Genomic DNA, 24096 nt, shown 5'->3' with positions numbered 1-24096 from the left:
ATAAATCTTGAGGTTACAGCTAGATGAGAATGACGTTTCGTAGACTGTGCCTTCCAGCGCTGTCTTGGCCATTATCCTCTCCCACCCTCATCTCCTGTGAGGTGTGGACGGGGTCAGAGTATCCGTTTACGGAACTGGAGACACGGCCAAATGGCTAGTGGTTTGACTGGTAGACAATGTTTAGGGCTCTACTTTTTTGGGTCATGTGTTATATTTCTTTATATTAAGGAGCTTCATAGCAAAGCTATTAGAATTACCTTGTTATAAATCAAAGAATTAAAGGAACTTGATTTTATGACACCTTAAAATCTCCAGTTTTCCCTATTTTTTAAAAAATGACTGGAGTACCTGTCCAGTGTGGTAGCCTGTGACCACCTTTGGCTTTTATTACCCTTCATCTGTCCTTTGATTTTGCTGGGCAGAGAAGGGACCCCATCTCTCTTAAAGGAACCAGGAGAAGGGAGTGTGTTTATTCATAGTCAGGGAGTAGAAACTATGAAAGAAACAGTGGAGTAATATTTCCTAGAAATGAAAGCAGGAAATGAGGAAATTAGGAATAAGAGAGGAAACTCTGAACTTGGAATTCATACATGTGTTATATATATATAAAATTCATTGAGCCTTAATTTTTCCGAAGAGGAGAAAGCCCCTCTCAATAAGGGTTTTAAGCGTTTACATTCTGGGAAGTTCCTCTCCCTTTGTCTCCTAAATCAGGGTAACCACCTATGTTCAGCTGATGCTGTATCAGGCGCTCCTGGTGGGTGTGAAATTCACTAGGCTGGACAATCTCAGCAAACTGGAAGTTCCCACTCTCAGCAGATGGAGGGCAGAGACATAAATGCTTCTGAAAATAAGGCTGCTAGTTAATTATTCAGGCTCTCCTTTTAAAGCTTACGTATTAATCACTCTTCCCTTGTCTGCCTACCTCATGTTTGGAAACCGGCTGACCCAGCCTCCTGCCATCCCTCTCTGAGCAGTGCTAAAGTGACCACTCTGCTGAGCATCAGAATCCCCAGCTTTGAGGCCGGCTCCTGCTTTGAATTCAGAGGTGCCTGGAATTCCCTTGCACTCTCCTGCCTCTCCTCCACATCTGGCCAGATCTGTGTGTTCACTCGTTTGGTTTTGCTGTTTAGTCGCTCAGTCCTGTCCAACTCTCTGTGACCCCATGGACTGCAGCACGCCAGGCTTCTCTGTCCTTCACTATCTCCCAGAGTTTGCTCAGATTCATGTCTACTGAGTCAGTGATGCCATCCAGCCAGATCTCATCCTCTGTTGTCCCCTTCTCCTCCTGCCCTCAGTCTTTCCCAGCATTGGGGTCTTTTCCAGTGAGTTGGCTCTTTGCATCAGGTGGCCAAAATATTGGAGCTTCAGCATCAGTCCTTCCAATGAATATTCAGAGTTGATTTCCTTTAGGGTTGACTGGTTTGATCTCCTTGCAGGGCAAGGGACTCACAGGAGTCTTCTCCAGCATCACAGTTCGAGAGCATCAGTTCTTTGACACTCAGGCTTTATGGTCCAGCCCTCACATCTGTACATGAGTACTAGAAAAACTATAGTTTTGACTATATGGGTCTTTGTGGGCAAAGTGATGACCTTTGTCAGCAAAGTCATTTGGTTTACATTTGAGCATTTAGGGCATCAGAGCCTCAGCTGGTGCTCTGATCCCACTGGAGTACAGCAGCCTTTGTTTGTTGTCTTCTGTTAGAAAGTGTTGGGCTGTGTGCCGGACATCCGCTGTTGTTCCAAGCCCAAACTGTCAAGATAGTAAGAGGTGTGTGTGTGTGCAGGGGTGGTAGTCAGGTTTCTAAACCAACATCAGAGTCCCTCCCCTCCCATACTCACAGGGCACATTATTGTATTAATAGGCTCTAGGAGGTTCTGTTGTGTGGGTACCTGTCGAACTTTGACACCAAACTTGATCCTAGAGTCTTTTTTTCTTGGTGGTGCACCTGTTAACATCCTCCTCCTCCTTGGCTCTCCAACGGGGATTGCTGCTCTGGTTCGGATCTCCTTTGGGTGTCGAGCTTTTCAGAAGACGTTTGGGGCCTGGAGCTGGCCCTTTAAAGCCATGGTCAGGTTTCTTTCTGTCATTGGTATGTTTTAACCCAGTGAACTTAGATGTGCAGAGTCCTTTTTCTATGAGGTTTCTGTGTTATAAGCTGATCTGCTCTATGTTTTTGCAGGTAAATATAATCAGTATCTCTCAGGATACTTTTAAGAAATTATAAGTAAGTTAAGTAACTGCAGACATCCGTAAGACTGCTCGAAGGTTTCTCTTTACTGATAGCCTCAAAAATTGGGGTTAACTATGTTTTAGCAGTGTTTTTGACTGCTTTTAGAACACCGTCCAAGAAATGCTTAGAAATATGCCTAAGTAGTCGTATGTGTGTGCATGGGAATGGGGAGAGGCATAACGTAACTTTATTCCTCCTTCTGTTGCCCTGGTGATGTCTGGAGGAACCATGGGGGAGGGTGATGAACACCTTCCCTGAGGCCTGTCTGGGTGTAGCCATGTGAAACCACGTGCCTTCAGATGACACTTAATGCCTTGTGAGTTGGTTTCCAGCCCTGGGATTTTCATGCAGATATTTTTCTGAGCCAATACATTCATAATAAAGAGATTTTTAGAAACAACAGTTACTTAGGTGGCTTGTCTAAGTTTCTAAAAATGTCCTACGTACCCAGGAGGTTATTCTCATATATATTTTAAGAGGATTGTAGCACGTTTCTCATCTGGCAGGTCAGTTACCGTGTTTTAAAGAGTCACGCTCTGCATTCCCTGATGAGTGGAAAGACAGCAAGGAACTAGAGAAACCATGAGAAAAGAGGAGAAACCCAGGGAAATGTGTTGATGTCTATTTATTTGAATTAGTGTTAATTGAATTCGTGTCCTTAATTGAGCCTTCTGCTGCTTGTCTTTGACATTTACCGTGATGGATGCTGTTGGGATCTCCCTAGGAAGTTTGGCTGTGATTTCTCAGCTATTGATGAGCCCTGGGGTGGGGCTGGAAGTGGAGAAGGCTGAGGACAGGTCAGCAGCCATGGCCCAGGACTGCAGCCTGCAGGCCCTCCCCGTTTATGTGCACAGTGGGGACACCCCAAAGATTCTGCTGCCTCCCTTAGCCTTGCTTCCCTCCGGTGGGCACAGCTCTGGAGTTTTGACCTCCTTCCCAGGGTCTCCTTTAATTCCTGTGCGTATTTACTCTTGAAAAGGTAGGCAGATGGACCCTCTGGTCTTCGTACTGTTAGGTAGATGACTTCAGGAATCTTCTACCGCCTTTGTAATGAAAGAGGAGAGCAGAAGGGCTGGACCGTAGCTCTGGGAGTAGCCCAGCTTGCTGTGCGACTGAGGCTGGGGGGGTGCAGGTGGACCGGGTGGCCATGCCCCCCATGGCCAATAGCACAGAGCAGATGGAAACGCGGATTCAACTGTGAAATGGGAAAATTAACCAGGAGGCCTGAAAAACAGCCAACGCAGGGCAAAGGCGCTCCCAGGAGTGACCACAGAGCCACCCAAGGCTGTCATTTCAAATGCAGGTTCTTGGGCCCACCTCCAGATCTGCCTGAAGCTGGAGGCGGGGATGGGGCGCTGGTTTGCAGAGTCCAGGAATCTGATTTGAGAACCAGGTCAGTGCCATTTGATTCAGGGAGTCAGCCACGCTCTCTTCCTAAACACTCTCTCAGCCACCCTTATTTCAAAGCCATGTTGAAAGAGGGCTACTTCTCAATATCGTTTGCTGTTGGTAGACATGATCTTTTTATTTTTGTTTAAACCACCCCAGTATATGAGCAACGTGGACTCATGGTGCAAGGCCTGCGGCGAGGTGGACCTGCCCTCGGAGCTTCAGGACCTGGAGGACGCTATTCACCACCACCAGGGCGTGTACGAGCACGTCACTCTTGCCTACTCCGAGGTGAGTGCGCAGCTCTTCCACCGCGGTGGGAAAGCGATTACCGTATGCTTTTGTGTCGTAACGCCTGAAGCCGGAAAGATCAAAGGTTTGGCTAGCCTAGAAGAAACGCACAAGTTCTGAGTTGAACTGCAGTTTCCTTGTGACTTCTGAGCTCCATGGAGGGTGAGGCTGATAAGTAAGAAAGGATGGAGGCAGACAGCAGACTCCTCACAGCCCTGAGATGTTTGTGGATTTGTTTTCAGAGTGCTCAGATTTTCATCTGCGCTAATAAATGGAAGTTTAACCTTTTTGACTGCATGTATTTAGAAAAGATGTATGTTACATGCAGTGCAGCCTCGTCAGACTCCGTTTGCTCTTCCTGAATGCACCTTTCTAGAACAGGGAAACCTGGCGCAGCATCTTGTTCTGGACGTCACAGCACACGCGGTGGTTTTCCCGTGTCTGGCTACTTGCTGTTTCAGGCATCTCAGTGGAGCGTTTTCTTTATTACTATAAGCTCATTATTTAACGTGTCCCTGCTTTATCTTCTGCCACCTTCCGTGCCAGGCTTTGCTGTCAGGCCATGATGTAACCACTTATTTCATGCCCGCAGCCCTGGGGCTGGGACTGTTCCCGCCCCCTCTTACAAATGAGGAGGGAACAGCGCAGAGGCGAAGTGACCTCCGCCCAGTCCTCAGCTGTAGGAGGTGGAGCGGGGACTGACCCCAGGGAGGCTGCCCGTGTGTTCTCAGCCACCGCTGCGCTCCCTCCGTGCCTTATCACACGTTAGATGCAGTGATGACACCAAATACACACCAGGTCCGGGTGTGTCAGTCTTGTCCACGTTGTGGTCATCTGACCCTTCCGACCCAGTCTCCTTTTGTTTATGATGCTGGTTAAGTTCCCGGAGGTGAGTGGTGAGTGGGTAGGAGGTCAGTATGTGCTTGCTTTCTGCATCTCTAGTGAGCATCTGTCATACTATACGCTGATCGGAAAGATTCCCGTGAGACTCCAGGGAGAAAATGCCTCAACCGACCTGGCAGAGAGCTGAGCCCAGAGGAGATATTTAGGAAACACACTCAGCCTTCTGTAGCCGCGGGTGTGTGATGTGGATATGCAGGGCCAGCTGTTCTAGGCTGTTTTATACAAGACACTTGAGCATCCACTGACTTTGGTGTCTATGGGTGGGGAGAGTCCTAGAACCATTCTCCCTCATTACCAAGGGATGACTGTGTTTAAATCCAGCTCTTCCTTGACCTGAACCACAGCCACACCTGTCAGAGTTGTCTGGCGTTTGCTTTTCAGTCTTGACACATCCTCGTCTGCCAAGCAGCCGTCCTTCTCACGTCCTTGGGCCCAGCTCTCCTGACCCTGTTGTGTCCGTGGGTGAATTAAATGGACATGTGGTATGCTACAGTATTTGCTTCAGAACGTGGTCTGATCTCCTGCCCATGAAAGTTGATATCCATGTATTTGTGTCTCTGGACATGTCTTTACTTAACAGGATCCCTTTTAAACACTATTCCGTTGCATCCAGTGTTTATTGAAAGTGAAAGTGAAGTCGCTCCATCGTGTCCGACTCTTTGTGACCCCGTGGACTGTAGCCCAGCAAGCTACTCCATCCATGGGATTCTCCAGGCAAGAATACTGCAGTGGGTTGCCATTTCCTTCTCCAGGGGATCTTCCCGACCCAGGGATCGAACCCAGGTCTCCCGCATTGCAGGCAGAAGCTTTAACCTCTGAGCCACCAGGTTTATTAGGAACTGTATAAGTAAGTGATAGCTTTTTTAAGAGTAAAAGTGAAAATTGAATTGATCTGTAATTTTTTTATCACATTGATTGATGAGGAAAGTGTGAGTTCCAAAAAGGATAAAGTTCTTTCTCCCAGTGTACCATCTCCATGGCAACATCTAATTTTGACCTGTAACACAGAAAATTGTGCTTACTACTGATTTTCTTGGGAGCTGCTTTGATTGCCGTGGTAGCTTCCAGATTACCATGGGATTGAACAGTTCTCACACCAGGTGGTTGGCAGGACTGGGCTGCAGTCTTGGCCTACAGGAACTTAGCTCGGCCTGGCCTGACCTGACCAGTCTCATCCTCCAGCCTGGTGGCCAGGCAGCCTGCCTGTGGCCCTTGGCACTTCTGGCAAAGCACAGAATCTCTTACTGTTTCTTCTTCCTTCTAAAAAAAGGGTCATCTTGACATGGGAACTTCGATTTACCTATGATGCAGTTTCATTAGATCTTAAATTGGCACTAAAGTTTAAAATAATCTGATGGCAAGTAAACAGCTTCTCAAGCTGTATCATACCACAATTTTTAGCCTAAAACATGTTTGAAGCTGAGCTGTAAATTCAAGGCGATGGTGATTGGAACTGGATGGGCAGAGAAGACTTTCAAAATAGGGATTTCTTTTTTCTTTTTGCCTTTAAATTCTTTAAAATCTGAAATAGTTTCAGGCTGTAGAAAAGTGTTAGAGCAGAGAGCTCCCCCCTCGCCTTGACCAGATTGCCCAGTTTTATGCTCTGTCTGTGCTCCCTGCCCCCAACCCATCTCCAGCCTGATACCACATCACCACTGATACGAACAGCCATCCGTCCAGCGGACCATCTGTGTCTCCTCCGTCCCAGCCACGTCTCTCTCTTTCCAGCCCCAGAAGCATGCAGTGGGCGTATCTTCACACTGAAACATTCCTTAGTCTTTCGCTGTCTCGTGTCTTTGACAGTCAGAGATTCCAGGCCTTTCCTTCTATAGCATGACCTTCAACCCCTTGCGTGTGGGCTGACTGGGCCAAGCATCAAACCAGGGGCACAGGATACCAAGCCCTCCTGCAACCGACGGTGCTAACCTTGACCGCCTGGTGAGCTGGGTGTCTGTAAGGTTTCTCCAGTGTAAACTCCCCAGTTAAAAATTTGTCTTGGATGAGCACGTTGTGGGGCTGTAATGTTGTAATGTTGTAATGATTTGAGGATAAGGCCATGCGTGCTGGAGAGGGCTGTGGGGCTGGGAGACCCTCCAGGCTCAGCATGGAGGGCTGTGCCCTGTTGGTGAGACACACCCTGTGAAGGAAGTGCCGTAGATGATGCTGGTTTGAGTCGATGCATAAAAGTTTTGAAGATGAATCACTGTTTCTTTACAACATGCCAAGTATACGCAGCTTGTGTGTTTTGTGCACTTTGGTCACATCGTGGAAATTCTGTCCTAGCACTGGGGACCTGACGGCGCCACACTCAGGCCTCACTGACCTGTCACAGGTCACACTTGGCTCTTGGTTTGTCGGGTTTTGGAGCCACCGGCAGTGATCTCCAGGTATGATCTCTTTCTTTAGATCAGAGCAGCAGTTTGCATGCGAGTGAAGGGGACTCCTGCTTGCGACGCTGAGCTCTAACCAGATTTAGTGAGAAGTGTAGAGACCCATGTACTGGAATAAGAATAGGCAAGCCTCTGAGGTTTGGCGGAGCTTTTCAGAGGGTGGTGCACAGGAACCCAAGTTATAGATCTTAATGCAGTTTTGATTAAAAGTAAATAATCAAGAACCAGACCACTGTTCTTGATTTTAAAAAGTTAAGTTTCCTCTTAAATGTTCAGGACAAACATACCCATGATATGGTAAAATTTTAACCTTCAACTCCTTTTTTGCTTTACTTAGCACTTGCATTTTTCCTAACTCATTTAGGTATTAGAGTGTATTAGTTTGTATATTTATAAAATGTTACTTTTTGTAAAATGTAATTTCCACTGCCCTTCATGTCACCAAGTACTATATTCCAAGAAAAACAAAGAGCAGAATGTGAAAAAATGAGCCAGCTTGATCTTTTGAAAAATTATAGCAGGTTAAGCCCTGCTTTTTGATAGTAAATGTTGATTTGTGGGACAATATCTGTAAAAGATGAAAATCAACATTTACTATCAAAAAGCAGGGCTTAACCTGCTATAATTTTTCAAAAGGAAAGATATAAACATCTGAATGCAGAGTTCCAAAGAATAGCAAGAAGAGATAAGAAAGCCTTCTTCAGCAATCAATGCAAAGAAATAGAGGAAAACAACAGAATAGGAAAGACTAGGGATCTCTTCAAGAAAATCAGAGATACCAAAGGAACATTTCATGCAAAGATGAGCTCGATAAAGGACAAAAATGGTATGGACCTAACAGAAGCAGACGACATTAAGAAGAGGTGGCAAGAATACACAGAAGAACTGTACAAAAAAGATCTTCACGACCCAGATAATCACGATGGTGTGATCACTGACCTAGAGCCAGACATCCTGGAATGTGAAGTCAAGTGGGCCTTAGAAAGCATCACTACAAACAAAGCTAGTGGAGGTGATGGAATTCCAGTTGGGCTATTCCAAATCCGGAAAGATGATGCTGTGAAAGTGCTGCACTCAATATGCCAGCACATTTGGAAAACTCAGCAGTGGCCACAGGACTGGAAAAAGGCAGTTTTCATTCCAATCCCAAAGAAAGGCAATGCCAAAGAATGCTCAAACTACTGCACAATTGCACTCATCTCACATGCTAGTAAAGTAATGCTCAAAATTCTCCAAGCCAGGCTTCAGCAATATGTGAACCGTGAACTTCCTAATGTTCAAGCTGGTTTTAGAAAAGGCAGAGGAACCAGAGATCAATTGCCAACATCCTCTGAATCATAGAAAAAGCAAGAGAGTTCCAGAAAAGCATCTATTTCTGCTTTATTGACTATGCCAAAGCCTTTGACTGTGTGGATCACAATAAACTGTGGAAAATTCTGAAAGAGATGGGAATACCAGACCACCTGATCTGCCTCTTGAGAAATCTGTATGCAGGTCAGGAAGCAACAGTTAGAACTGGACATGGAACAACAGACTGGTTCCAGATAGGAAAAGGAGTTCGTCGATGCTGTATATTGTCACCCTGCTTATTTAACTTCTATGCAGAGTACATCATGAGAAACGCTGGACTGGAAGAAACACAAACTGGAATCAAGATTGCCGGGAGAAATATCAATAACCTCAGATATTCAGATGACACCACCCTTATGGCAGAAAGTGAAGAGGAACTCAAAAGCTTCTTGATGAAAGTGAAAGTGGAGAGTGAAAAAGTTGGCTTAAAGCTCAACATTCAGAAAACGAAGATAACGGCATCCGGTCCCACCACTTCATGAGAAATAGATGGGGAAACAGTGTCAGACTTTATTTTTGGGGGCTCCAAAATCACTGCAGATGATGACTGCAGCCATGAAATTAAAAGACGCTTACTCCTTGGAAGGAAAGTTATGACCAACGTAGATAGCATATTCAAAAGCAGAGACATTACTTTGCCACCAAAGGTCCGTCTAGTCAAGGCTATGGTTTTTCCTGTGGTCATGTACGGATGTGAGAGTTGGACTGTGAAGAAAGCTGAGTGCCAAAGAATTGATGCTTTTGAACTGTGGTGTTGGAGAAGACTCTTGAGAGTCCCTTGGACTGCAAGGAGATCCAACCAGTCCATTCTGAAGGAGATCAGCCCTGGGATTTCTTTGGAAGGACTGATGCTAAAGCTGAAACTCCAGTACTTTGGCCACCTCACGCGAAGAGTTGACTCATTGGAAAAGACTCTGATGCTGGGAGGGATTGGGGGCAGGAGGAGAAGGGGACGACAGAGGATGAGATGGCTGGATGGCATCACTGACTCGATGGACGTGAGTCTGAGTGAACTCCGGGAGTTGGTGATGGACAGGGAGGCCTGGCGTGCTGCGGTTCATGGGGTTGCAAAGAGTCGGACACGACTGAGCGACTGATCTGATCTGTCCCTTTGTGGGACAAGGTTTGACTGCCTGAAAGCTGACAACACATTTTTAGACAAAACATACAACTTAAGTAAATTAATTCACCTGGTTCTATAGTTTAAAAATTCAGAACTGTATCATATACCATAAACTCATATATACTAATTGTTTTAGTACTTACATTATATGTGAATAATTTGGCTGCTATTTTCAATTTTTTATTTTATTAAAAATATGAAATGAGTTAAATTTAAAAATTTGTTTTCTGCTGGTTATTCTGTACCATTTAAAAATCTTTTGTTTCTGTACAGTAGAACAGTCTCCTTTATAAAATTCTAACATTTTTCCCCATATAGTTCTTCTGTACTTAAAAAAGACAAAGACATTTTGCCAGAAGTTACTAAAATGTTACATGATATCTTTCATGTGCTTAAATAACACATTTTAAATTGACACATCTGTGAACAACACACTGAAATAAAGTCAAGTTCTTTCTGAAAGTTTTATTGGAGAGGTGCTACATGGGAGCACGCACTTCAAGTACCAAGGGGTCCAGTTTCGATACAACAGATATTCTCCTGCCTAGAATTTTTCTGGCCACTTCTGCTGCCATACTCTCTACCCCCAGTGACAGTATAGCAGTAGCACCGACAGAGACGGTTTAATCTCTGCTTACAGCTCCCAGAAGAAAGAGCTTTGCTTGATGCGTCCCCTTATGTTAAGGTGCGATTATATGCTCACGTACTCAGTCATTTCCTGCTGCCCCTCCAGCCTGAGCAGGCATGTTGTTCTAACCCAGTAATGATTCCTGCTCTTGAGCTCTGTCAAACAGTTGCACAGATATCAAGAAAGATTAGATGGAATATTCTTCCTTGCATCGTTTATTCTCAGTAGTAGCATATTAGTGGTGTTGCATGGATGCCTTTGGAAACATGGTAAGAGCTGGGCCCGTTGGTCATTCTGTATTGTGGTTTAAGATTGGAACAGTGGCTTAAGGTAGAGGTTGACTTTTTGCCAGTGGGGAAGTCCCAGGGCTTGCGTTCCAGGGCTGGTGTGGTAGGTCTCTTAGTAAGAGGATCTCTGGATCCTTTTGTCTTTTTGCTTTGCCTCTTTTAGCAGGTGGGCTACTATCCTTAAGGTTGCCTCAAGGTCATCAGTAGCTGCTGAAGCACCAGCCATCTCCACCAAGTTCTTGGGAGCAGGGAAGAGAAATACTCAAGGGGGAATGAGCATACTCAACCTCCTAGACAGCTTTCTTGGAAGCCCCATTCAACGGTTTTAATTACCACATGTTGGCCACTCCTATTTAAAAGCGAGTCTAGGAAGTGCAGCTTTAGAGCTGGGGTATTGCTGTTCCTGACTGTGGGGTTTGGCGTGAGGGAGAAGCTAGTGGACTTTGGGAGGCAGCTGTCAGTGTCTGCCCCACAGCTTCTGATCTGTAGCCTTAGGATGTGTTTACCAAGTCATATGCTCTGGTGAGCGTTTCCTGACTTATGTGTTTTATAAGGAGTAAAAGGCAGGGGGAATATTTGTAAGCAATTCTTTCTAGGTTCTGTACAGATGTGAAATGTGTAACTTGGAGTATTGGTCCTCAGTCCTAAGAAATGCTGCACTCCCATTGTTTGACTGAAATTTTATGATACCTGCTGAAATAAAATGTATGGGTAATAATCTATTTTCAGAAAAAAATTGTCTTTATAAATTACATATGTGCTACAATATAAATTAGAGACAAAAGAAAAGGTAATTTATGATAAAATGTATTTCAGTCTACACATACCTGAATACATGCAAATAGAAGATAATTGGGTATTCAGGTGCTGGCCATGTATTTAAAACCTTTGTCAATATAGCTGCTACAGATGCAGACTGGATGTGCGTTATATTTGTGACTCAAGTACTGAGAATGGTATTATCGTACTGGTATTTTATTAATAAAGTGCAACTCCTGTAGAGCTTCAGAGAAAATCAAGCATGCCTTCCTTTGATTAGCATGGTAACTGCATTCCTAGAAAAACCAGTGTGTGTTAAGAGCAGGTGGAAAAAAGAAAAGGAAAAAAAACTCCTCATTTATATGACCAAGCCTAACTCAGATTATTGGGTTGGCCATAAAGTTCATGCAGGTTTCCCCAAATGAACTTTTTGGCCAGCCCGTACAAAAAGCAAGGTGGTGTTTGATTCAGCGGTAATAGACTGCTTCTCTGAATCCGTCACAATAAATCTCCCCCAAAGTAGTCATCATGTCCTCCCCCCAAATCATTGTATCAGAAGTGCCCGCACAAGTGTCCGTGACTCCGGGGACAGCTCCCTTCTTCAGAAGACTTGCCTTTCCCTTGCTTTTGTTTGTACACGTGCCTGACACAGTGCAGTCGTTTAGCTGTGTCTTTTTCCCCCGTTCCCTTTGGTTATGTCAGCTTGCTTTGTTTCTGCTTCCGTTTTGCTAACTTGATGTACGAGGTCAGTTTTAATCTGCGAAGTCTGATAGTACCAGCCTTCCTAAGGAAGATTCAGCGCTTCCAGTAGATGTCTCAGGTTCGGTTATCAGAAAACAAACATGTCACGTTCTAGCATGATTTCAGTTGTAAAAGGATTAAAGGAAGAGATTAGAAAATTCCCCAGGTCTCTCACTTGCCCCCAGGTTTCGGCTTCCTTTGGCCGGTCCCACTCACCCACTGTCCCCGTCTCCTCTGTGGTAAGACTTTGCCCCTGAACCCGTTTTGTGTCTGTTAGCAAGGCCCTCTTTTGTTCCTCGTTTTCATGGATACCCAAGGAGACCTTCCGAAGAATCTGAGCACAAAGCTCCCGGTCGTGAGGATGGGCTTAAGAAGCGCCCGGATCACACATACTTTATGTGCATCCCATCCTTCTGTCCAGTCTGATCGTGCTGTTTCTACCACAGCTGGCATAATCATTCCTAAGTTTAAAAATATATAATGCTTTTCTTTCTGTATTCCACCCACACCTTTCCTTAATTTTTTTTTGTTAGTCTGATGGCTTTCATTTAACTGTACTTGGATAGTTCACTGTTATATTAGAGCGCTGAAATCTCCTTTAAAAATGATGGCCATTTAATTAAAATTACTTCTTTTAAGTTAGTGAACTAAATTAAAATGGCACTTTAGTTTTCTTTTTATTTTGTGAAGTAAAATTGCTATCCAACTATGTCACAAAGTGTAAGTACGTATTTATGGCCTGGTGCTAGATTAGTCTTTTTTTATTCCCCCTTAGATTTCAAGATTCAGCTTTAACATTTGCTCCATTGTAATTGTTGTGTTCTCTCTAATATAACACAAGAAACGTATTACTTTTAAATTTCAATTTGCAGATAGTCCAGCAGTGAAATCGTATATCAGCCCGTATGTCATTTGGGGTTTCCTGGTGGCGCTAACAGTAAAGAAACTGTACAGTGCAGGAGACGTGGGCGCAGTCCCAGGGCTGGGAAGATCCGCTGCAGGGGCACATGGCAACCGACTCCAGTAGAGGAACCTGGTGGGCTACAGTCCATGGGGTTGCAAAGGATTGGACACGACTGAAGTGACCTGACACGCACGCATATGTCCTTTAAGACAGAATGTTTGTGTGTGTTAGTCATTGAGTCGTATCAGGCTCTGGGACCCTGTAAACTGTAGCTTGACAGACTACTCCGTCCATGGAGTTCTTCAGGCAGGAATACTGGAGTGGGGTGCCATTCCCTTCTTCAGGCGATCTTCCCAACCCAGGGATCAAACCCGGGTCTCTCCCATTGCAGGCAAATTCTTTACCATCTGAGCCACCAGGCACAATACCATGCTTATTAAGACTAGCATCTACTACAGTGTTTTGTGAAAATTAAAAGTCCTTTCATTTTAACTCCGTGATTTGCCACATTTGGTTTTAGTGACGTCATTGAATAACTGATGGGTTTGTTCTAAATTTTATTTTAGTCTTTATAAAATGTGCCTTTGAGTGAAACTCGGATTTACACTTGGGTTGGGTGTGTATAGGTGAGCACGTGTCTGTGCAGGCCTGCCGTGCTCTGGAGGGCAGGCTCCGCGGCATGGCCTGGGCAGAGCTGCAGTTCTGGAGCAGTTGCTGGCTTATAATAGCTCGTGTGTCCCCCGGCAGGTGAGCCAGGACGGGAAGTCCCTGCTCGACAAGCTCCAGCGGCCCCTGACGCCCGGCAGCTCCGACTCGCTCACGGCCTCGGCCAACTACTCGAAGGCCGTGCACCACGTCCTGGACGTCATCCATGAGGTGCTGCACCACCAGCGGCAGCTGGAGAACATCTGGCAGCACCGCAAGGTGCGGCTCCACCAGCGGCTGCAGCTGTGCGTCTTCCAGCAGGACGTCCAGCAGGTGAGCGGGGGGTCTCCTCGTGGGGGCACCTGGTGCTGGGCGAGCCTGGGGGTACGGGTGTCCTAATAGCAGGGGGAGGGCGGGGGAGGCGGCGGCATGTGCAGGTGCGTGGGGCCCCCCTCATGGGGGCGCCTGGTGCTCGGGGGGCCCCCCGCGTGTGGGTGCGGGGGTCCTCACAGGCGTCTTTGTGGTGGTGCCCCTCCTCCTGGGAGCGATTTGTGCTTGGTGAGAGTATAGGTGCGGGTGTCCTAGGGGAGACCTGTCTGTGCTCGAGAAAGTGAGATAGGCCGGATGGGGGAGAGAATACACACACACACACACACACACACACAGCTTACACACACAAATGTGTGTGCACGTGCATACACACACACGTGTGCAGCTTCTGTCTCACCGTGCGTGAGAGCCGTGCTCTTGAGCACGCGTGTTCAGGCTGCTCACGCCCGAGCTCATGTGCCTGGAACACAGGAGACGAGGCAGGATCTACCCCGGAGCCCCCCGGTTTCCGTCTCGCAGCAGGTCATCCTCAATTACGTTTATTTGTGAGAACCGTGCCCCAGGTGCTTGTGCACGGTGCTGGGGCAGTTTTAGGTCTGTCTCCACTCAGATTACTTAATTGTGAGCCAATTGTGTTTCTCTCCCCACTTGGCAGGAAGTGCCATCTCAGGGGCTCAGGAGGGCTTCATAAATAGTTGTCTAACGTAAAGTGGGCTTTTACAAAAGACCATCCGTTTCTAAACAGTGGACACCTTTGTTGTTGAATGTAAGAGTAAGCCCTGTCCTGGTACTGTGCATTCCCTATGAAATAAAGAAGATTGTCCTGCTACCAGGGTCTTGAGGATTAAAGCTGGGGGCGGGGGAGCTTATATGATATAGCTTTAGTAAGAAGATAAAAGTCATGTCTTTGCCCTAAAACAGAGGGGAAGGCAAGGGTGTAGATGAGGTGTCACTTGTGATGAGGAATTCTGGGTGTGCGGGGAAACCCGTGGCATCCAGGGAGGTGCCTTGAGGCCACAGTGATGGGTTGGGGACAGAGCCTCCCCCGGACCCGGAGAGTGGCTCAGTCTGCAGTCCCCCGAGGGCCACCTGAAGGTGAGGGGTGTCCGCTGTCAGGGCTGATGTGTGGGAGTGCACGTGAGTCCTCCACACGCACTGCCACCCTTCTGCTCTTAGTGGGAGTCTGCTGAGTTCCAGATCCTTTTAATAACTCTCTCTCTGTGTATATATATATTTAATAATTGTATTTATTTATCCATTTCTGGCTCCACTGGGTCTTCACTGCTATGCGGGCTTTCTCTAGTTGCAGGGAGCGGGGTCTGCTCTCTAGGGACGGTGCTCTTCGCTGCCGTGACTTCTCTTGTTGCAGAGCACAGGCCCTGGGGCACGTGGGCTCAGTCACTGCAGCTCCTGGTCTCTAGAGCACAGGTTCAATAGTTGCGGCCCACGGGCTTAGTTGCTCCACAGCATGTGGGATCTTCCCGGATCAGGGATCAAACCCGAGTCTCCTGCATTGGCAGGTGGGTTGTTTACTGCTGAGGCATCTATGTTTTTTAATTTTTGCACAGTTTGCTTTGATTCTGCTGATGGTTTTTGAGTTCTCTGCAGTATGCGTGTTCAAAATGCGTCAGGATTCATCATACGGATGCAGTACATGCTTCGTTGCAGTGTTATTTTAGTCATAGAAGGTGAGCGGCAGGGAAAGAAGATGCAGGAGTCATGGTCTTGGCATTACCATGAGAACTGAAGTTGTGAGGTTGAAAGCACCATTACTAGTTTCTCTTAATTGTCCCCGAACTGTCACAGACTGTGCAATATTAACAGTTTCACTCTAATTATTAAAGGATTTCGTCGCCTGCGTCCGTACCCTTGGATCAGGCGTTCACTGTGTATCCACGGGCTAGCACGCACTCTGGACCCATGACCGGAGCAGCAGCTGTGCTCCGCCTTCTCCAGCTCTCAGAGCTCCTTGGGGTGTCCAGTCGGATAGGAATAAGCTCCTAGGCCACTCTCTCTTCAGAAAAGGAAGCTTTGGGGAACAGGCTGTCGAGTCTGACCACCTAGCTTGGTGCCAAGCTCTAGTTGTGCTTGAATTTGAAAACAGCCAACATTAATTTTTCTAGGTAGAAAGGTAATTTTGATAATTGCAAGACCAGTTCATTAAGCCGGCCATGTTTTTTCTCAGGAACCAGACAGGGTTGGATGTGGGCAGGAGAAGGTGTTTTGCAGTCCACGGCTCTGTGAGCATTCCGTAGAAATAATAATTGCTCTTGAAGGGAAGGAAGTGTTTTGTCGATTAAACGATCAGGAATGGTTTGGACTCGTTATGCAAACAGGAAATTGCTCTGTCGGTTTGGCTTGCGAGGCAAGGAACCAAGTTGATAGCATGAAGCAGAGCAGGCAGCTGCCCGCAGAGGATTCTGTCGGATGTCAGAACTGAAAATGTGTTTCTGAAACTCGAGAAGTTAATCACACACAGGGAAAAATTCTGCTGTCTTGAGCATGGGCCAGGAAAGGTAAGCTGAGGATAAGCGAAGAAAATAGTGGAGCTTTAGAAAGATGCCGTCAGCAGAAGATACACTTGTAAAGACCGAAGCAGTCAAAGTCCACAGAAACATAATAAGCCAATTAGCCAACCCACGTGTGGTTTGTTGGCTTGCTTTGGGTCGGGAGGCGGCATCTGTAAATACCGAGGAAGAAGAAAAAGAGCTTCCACACGAGTGGTGAGGATGAAGATGTTCTTGTGAAGACAGCCCTCCCAGAAGAATGTAACCCCATCTGTGAAAGATTTCTTGCAAGAAAAGATGTGAGACCATTAACAGCGAGTGCCCCCGAGGAAGGGAAGGCTTGGGGGTATGGCATTTGATTTTTAAAACACACGTAATTTTGGTTTAGTGGTTAGTTTTCTTTTGTGTGTTTGTTTTCATAACAAGCAAAGGCAATTTCCTGATTTCTGTATGGACAGTGTTTGGGGTGGGAGTCAGGCGCTGTGGGGTGGGAGGGCTTGAAGTGCTGTCCCAGAGCACTGACCCCAGGTCCAAATCAAAGGATAGGGGTGGGGCAGGCGGCTGGAAGGCTTGCTGAAGACTTCCCCAAACACACGTCCTACCTTCTAGACAGCATTAACCTTGGTCATCGTTAGCTTAAAAATGAAACAAATACCATTTGTCATCCCCAGGTGGTGCCAGTGGTAAGAACCCGCCTGCCAGTGCGAGAGACTTAGGAGACGTGGGTTCAGTCCCTGGGTGGGAAATACCTTCTGGAGGAGGAAATGGCAACCCTCTCCAGTATTCTTGCCTGGAGAATCTCATGGGCAGAGGGGCCTTGCTGGTTGCAGAATCGGACATGACTGAAGTAACTTCGCACGCACACATGTCGTATTTCTTCGTGGTCGTGTAGCACGCCTGTTCCTTTAGCCCTTGGTTCACTCTCAGGGCAGCCCTCAGCAGATGTTTGGTTGAATGAATGAATGAATGAATGAAGACTTGTGTGACTGCCTGGCAGTGTTTCTCAGTTTAGGACCAGCTTCAGTTTACCATAACAACACACTGCATCGGTGCTGCGCTCCTTCACGTGGGGCGGGAGTGTTGGAAGCAGGCCATAGCAGCATGCCATCAAACCCGTTTTCCCACTCACTGGTGTGGTCTGCCTGCCTCTCGGCTTGGTGGATTTAGTGGCTTCAACATGTTGTGTGAGGTGAATGGGCTCCAGAAACCCGCTTTCCTGAAGTAGGCTGACTCCCCCCACAAAAGCCCCTCTGACAGGGAGATCCTCTCCTACAAAAGCCCGTGGGTCCTCCTCTCTTGCCCACCGCAGCCCTTTCAGGTGTGTGAGCGTCACCCTCACTGAGTTATCCCTTGGAAAAACTCTTCTCCAGGTGGGTGTTGAACTACTAGCTAATACTCTGGGGGGGAAATGGTCAAGCAGATCTAGTCCACTCTAGATTGTCTTGTCCATGCTTCATTCTTTTTTTTTTTAAATAAATACCTAAAATTAAATGTGTGATATTCTGAGAGATAAACATGTTGACTAGGTCAATTTTGACCTGCCTAGTGAGAGTGGACGGTTTAATAGTCCAGTGAATTAGCCCATAACATGCTCAGAGTTAGTGCCTATGTCTTTGCCTGTTGTACGGTATGATTTTGCCAAGGCATGAACTTGATCTTGCCCATTAAGTTGCTCCCCAGATGAGGGAGTAAATAAAACTAGGCACCCTCACGGTGGTCGTCTACCTGCCATGCATGTGCCATGTAAGGGGACATCTCTGAGCCATAAGGACTTAAGCGGATATAGGGGTTCCAAGGAGCTTTGTCCAAACCCTCAAACACCAGGGGTACAGCATGTAATCAAGATGATGGCTCCTGTATATCACGATGTAAGTGCCAATTTGCCAGGTGCCAGGAAGATCTTCCTGGGAGATGCACGGTTTGAGCTGGTCTTGGATGGGTAGGTAGAAAGTCAGGCGGTTGAGGATTGGGTGACAGGAACTGGGGGATAGAGGAGAGATGAAATGGCAGAGTCTGTCTGGAGAGCCGGGTGGGGGCAGGACTGGAATGGTGACCCCCATGCCTAAGGCTCTGGAGTTGTTTCTGTGAGCTTCGGGACACACTGAGGGGACGTTTGGTGAACCTGAGCGCCCGGAATGTTTCTGTTTTCTTTAGTGCTCTCAGCCAGCCTGCAGAGGGTTAGCGCTTCCCTGTTTCACCACATCGAGGTCAAACTCACAGGCTGTGGGTTTTGACTTGATTGGCAAAGAATGGGTAGGCTTAAAACTCAACATTCAAAAAACTAAGATCATGGCGTCCAGTCCCATCACTTCATGGCAAATAGATGGGGAAACAATGGAAACAGTGAGAGACTTTATTTTGGGGGGCTCTAAAATCACTGCAGATGGTAACTGCAGCCATGAAATTAGAAGATGCTTGCTCCTTGGAAGAAAAGCTATAACCAACCTAACCAGCATATTAAAAAGCAGAGATATTACTTTGCCAACAAAGGTCCATCTAGTCAAAGCTATGGTTTTTCCAGTAGTCATGTATGGATGTGAGAATTGGACCATAAAGAAAGCTGAGCGCCGAAGAATTGATGCTTTTGAACTGTGGTGTTGGAGAAGACTCTTGAGAGTCCCTCAGACTGCAAGGAGATCCAACCAGTCCATCCTAAAGGAGATCAGTCCTGGGTGTTCATTGGAAGGACTGATGCTGAGGCTGAAACTCCAATACTTTGGCCACCTCATGCGAAGAACTGACTCATTGGAAAAGACCCTGATGCTGGGAAAGATTGAAGGCAGGAGGAGAAGGGGATGACAGAGGATGAGATGGTTGGATGGCATCACTAACTCAATGGACATGAGTTTGAACAAGTTCCGGGAGTTGATGATGGACAGGAAAACCTGGCGTGTTGCAGTCCATGGGGTTGCAGAGTCGGACACGACTGAGCAACTGAACTGAACTGAGAGGACGGGATCCACTCATCCTGGAATGATGGCTCTAGTTGTAGGATGACGAGTGCAGTGTGAGAGCAAGATTCCAGGCAGGGAGATAGGCTGGGTCCCCATCATGGACCAACATGCAAGTCAGGGGGTCGTGGAGGACAGGGATGAAGGTCCAGGGCACAGTGGGCTGTGTCTTATTCTCTGGTGTTTTTACCAAGTGTCTGGGATAATAGATACTCAGTATTTGTTGAATGAATGAGTGAGTAGATGAAGAAATGGAAGAAATTCCCCGATTTTGCTAATTGAAGACTATCTGGGTTTAAGGTCTCTGTATTTACTCTAGAATGGGGGAGCATTGGCCCTCCATTGGAGTCGTCGTCTAACTGGGACATGTTTGTGAAGGAACCTTCATGGGTAATGTTGGGGAGTTAGGGGTGACTGGAGAAGGGAGGGATCATTTCCTTGCCTGGGAACGTTGCCAGCATGTGAGATCCTTAAAATATTAAAGATTTCGGCCCCTTGAACACAAAGAAATGGGTTTCAGGTCCATAGAGAAGCAAGTCGCAGTTCCACCTTGGGTCCCGGGCTGCTAGACTTTTGCCAGCTAGGTTTTTGACTTCCCTCAGTGATGCATGACCCCGGGGGTTCCACCCTCACTGGGTCTGGCTCTTCAGGGATGGTCCCTGCACCTCACCTGTCCTGTGCTTGTTAATTGAAGTCAGAAGAATGGGTTTTCTCATCAGGATCATTACGGAACCTTGAGGTTTAATATCCTCTTCCGTTTACATTCCCACAGTCACAGATCTGATTGCGTCTCCTGATAAGAATGGTTAGGCGATGCCCATTTTTCCTGGAGAGTTTCTCAGGTAGAGTTAGGGAGTCCTGGAGCGAATGTTTGCTTAGGGATTGGGAACCTGTCGGGAGCAGACCGAGGCTGACTGCTGATCTTTCTGGGGGCTTTGGAGCGAGCTTTCAGTGTCTTTTGTCGCAGGACTGGAGAAGAGACTTGACCGCCAGTCAGCTTAGTAACCGCAGCTTGGAAGGAGCGGACAGTTCAACCGTGGGGTTAGGAAAGGTGGGAGAAGAGACGAATCTCTTGCCCGCAGGGGATGCGATAAGGAAGGCAGGGTGTGGAGCTGTGAGCCAGTGGGAGGGGGCGTGGGAACCCAGGAGACTTAGGAGTCAGGAGGACAAGGAGAGGACAGAGCCCGGGGCAAGCCCCAGGCAGCTTGGTCTCCCTACTTGGGGGTGCCAGCCACATCACCAGGGTCCCCCAAGGCAGCAGTCCTCAGCCTTTTTGGCACCAGGCACTGGTTCCATGGAAGACACTCTCCACGGACCAGGGTCGGGGGACAGTTTCGGGATGATTCAAGCGCATTATGTTTATTATGCACCTTTTTTTCTTTATTATACATCAGCTTCCCCTCAGATCATCAGGCATTAGATCCTGGAGGCTGGGGACCCTCGCCCTAAGGGGAAAGTGCCCAGGGATAACTGTGTGCACTTGTGTGTCTGTGTATTTCTATAGTTGTGTGTGTATATCTATAGTTCAGTAGCTAGACTTAAGCTGTGTATAACATCTGGACTATTTCCTGGATAACATCTGGAAATATTAAGATGTTTCTTGGACAACTTTGGACTATTTTAGATTGATTTCCAAATTAAGAATGGGGAAAGTAATTTTTAAAAGTTTGGGAAATTCCTAAAGGTGTCAGCCCGTCTTGGTGGTGATGGTTTGGTTGGAGTTTGATGGGAATACCCAAGGTGAGGGCTTCCCTGGTGGCTCAGAAGGTAAAGAATCCAGCTACAATGTGGGAGACCTGGGTTTGATCCCTGGGTGGGGAAGATTCCCTGGAGGAGGGCGTGGCACCCCACTTTAGTATTCTTGCCTGGAGAATCCCCATGGACAGAGGAGCCTGGTGGGCTATAGTCAGGGGTCGCCAAGAGTTGGACATTACTGAGCGACTAAGCACAGCACATCCCAGGTGCAACTTTGAGAGTAACAACCTCCCTACCTCCTTTCTTTCCTGACTCCTTCCCTGATGTTCTTTATTGTCCTTAAGAAATTTTATGTACTTATGTAATTAAAGCTAGGATAATATCAGAAGGAGTGAGTTGTATTTTTTCCAGGAGATGGATGGATGGATGGATAATGGAAAAGCTTAGAAGCCTGCCAGCCTCTTTCTGAGGCTTTTCCCCGTGATTCTGCCCCACTCCCTTCCGGCCAAGAAGGTGTGCATGGAGCGCAGTTCCTGCCTTCCCAAGCTCTCGTGGGGGTTAGGCAGGAGGAGCTCTTGCAACACAGGGCAATTGGTTCTGAATCATATGTTTGCTCTGTGTAGCTGGACTGTGATACTTTAAAAAAAAAAAAAAAAACCTTCTTTTTCAAGTGAGCCTTAGGCTTAGTCTACTTTGAAATATTCCAGCACCTGTTTTCTCAAATGTATTCGTTTATGTTGGCTGTGCTGGGTCTTCATTGCACACAGGGGCTACTTTCTAGTCGTGCTCAAGCTTCTCATTGTAGCGGCTTCTCTTGTGCAGCTCACGGGCTCCAAGCCTGTGGGCTCTGGAGTTGTGGTTCTCGGGCTTTGGGTGCAAGCTCAGTGTTTGGGACATAGGAGTTTAGCTGCTCCTTGGCATGTGGGATCTTCTCAGACTTCCCAGGGAAGTCCTGGAAACCATTAAAAAAAAATGGTTAGGAGTAAATTATATTTATAGAAGCTTAATTCTAATTTTGAAATACATTGATGCAAGAAATGAGGAGCTGTGGGCTCTGCTGGAGAGGAATAGAGAAATGGCAGGGACCGTTGGTTGTCAGGCCCTGGTGAATGCTGGAACTAGAAGGTTCCTCCTTGTCCCCTCAGTCCCCAAGAGCCCACAGACGCGTGTTGAGTTTTGTGTATGCTTCATTTCACTGTAATTGTTATGCCACACACATCAGTTCGGTTCAGTTCAATTGCTCAGTCGTGTCCGACTCTTTGCAACCCCCTGGACTGCAGCACGCCACGCCTCCCTGTCCATCACCAACACCTGGAGCCCACCCAAACTCATGTCCATCGAGTCAGTGATGGCATCCAACCATCTCATCCTCTGTCGTCCCCTTCTCCTCCTGCCTTCAATCTTTCCCAGCATTAGGGTCTTTTCAAATGAGTCAGTTCTTCACATGAGGTGGCCAAAGTATTGGAGCTTCAGCTTCAGCATCAGTCGTTCCAATCACTATTCAGGACTGATTTCCTTTAGCATGGACTGGTTGGATCACGCCACATACATCACAGAATTCAGAGCTGGAGAGCCCTGTGATCAGGTCAGGTCTGTATTTGCCATCATTGCTTTCAGCCTTGTAATTACATTACAAGCAGGGAGTGAAAGTTAAGCAATCTGTAAGATTTCTTGCATGGCTGACCTATTGACTTAGATGCTGAGACCACTGTCTGTGTCTTAAGTCTCAGTGGCTCCCTGTGGAGTGACCTCAGCCTTGGAACTGTCATGGTGCCATTAAAGGGCACTGAAGTACGGAGGAACAGGCTTGCCCCACACCCTTTGACCAACAAGGAGGCCTCAACTCCCCAGCCTTGTTCTTCTGCCTGTAAAGAAAGACCGACTTCTGCCCTTTTCCTGGCCTAGTTATTCTTCTGGGGGAGGTCGTCACAAGGCAGGGAGATGGCAGCCTCTGCCACGGACTGCTGAGTGAGGGAGGGGCTGGCTGCCCTGCCTTGATGGAGCTCCTGATTGGAAATATTTTTATATTTTAAATGGAAAGTTCTACAAGCTTGTCTTTCACATGCTCCTTGGGCAGGTGCGTTCATTCAGGATTCCTCAGCCATCTGGGAACCTGTGAGGAACAAAAGCCTCATAGGGAAGTTTGGTTTTGAATATGATCTTTTTTGTTCAGTTGCTAAGTCATGTCCTAGATTTTATAATCACCTGCCACTGTTTTCAAAATGTGCTTGGGATTTGTAGTCTTCTTTGATTTACTTTCATGTTTGTTGGAAATATAGTTTCACCTGGTATTTATAATTCTGTCTAAAAGAAACCACTAGAAAAATTGTAGCCCATTTGTAATCCTGAGTGGTCGGATCATAATAGCTTTTCTTTCCAACTGATGCTTTCTAAAGGCTAAGAAAAACAAATTTGTATTTTTTTTTAAACAAAGACTGTGTTTCGCTTCCTCCAGCTCTTTCTACGGAATAGCATTTGTCTTTTACTTTTTGAAATTGTGCCTTTACTTAAAGTCTGTATTGAGTCATCAGTACTCATCAGGTTTGCTGTATACCAAACCTTGTATTTCTTTCTACAGAACTATTGAGGAATATACAGAATATTTTATAGTTGTAGTTTTAAAAAAGTGTCTCCTAGCCCTTCGTGTAGGTGGACAGTAGCAGGGGTGTTACATATCTCTTGACTCTTTTCAAGCTTAATATATTAATAGTTGGTCCTAGTCTTCTGCCTGGCGCTGTTCTGGTGCCCAGAGGCCCATTCTGTTCACTGAATCCATTCTTTGAAGTGGAGACATCATGAAGTTGTCACTGGACATTTCTTTAGGAGTGAGAGGGGAACCTGTGTTCTGTAATGTGTGCTAAGAGACTGTCACATACACAGTACAGCAGCTTGATGTCAATGGTGAAGGTGGCATTACTTACTGATGGTGGTACTGAAGGTCTCTCTCATCTCAAGAAAGAACACTAATG

General features: G+C 46.7%; 1 protein-coding gene across 4 annotated transcripts in view; it reads left to right on the top strand.

Moving 5' to 3' along the window:
* The window catches only part of TRIO (trio Rho guanine nucleotide exchange factor), a 363130-nt gene that overhangs the window by 160362 nt on the left and 178672 nt on the right, over positions 1 to 24096 (top strand). For all 4 annotated transcript variants that reach the window (XM_055555138.1, XM_055555137.1, XM_055555139.1 and 1 more), the window contains 2 exons: positions 3783 to 3914; positions 13747 to 13977. In XM_055555138.1, the coding sequence (XP_055411113.1) occupies positions 3783 to 3914; positions 13747 to 13977 (363 nt within the window). The remainder of the gene's footprint in view (positions 1 to 3782; positions 3915 to 13746; positions 13978 to 24096) is intronic.

This window comes from Bubalus kerabau, chromosome 18 (assembly GCF_029407905.1).
Source record: "Bubalus kerabau isolate K-KA32 ecotype Philippines breed swamp buffalo chromosome 18, PCC_UOA_SB_1v2, whole genome shotgun sequence".
Taxonomy (NCBI): Eukaryota; Metazoa; Chordata; class Mammalia; order Artiodactyla; family Bovidae; genus Bubalus; species Bubalus kerabau.
The sequence above is the reverse complement of the archived record's forward strand: the minus strand, read 5'-3'. Positions and strand labels throughout refer to the sequence as shown.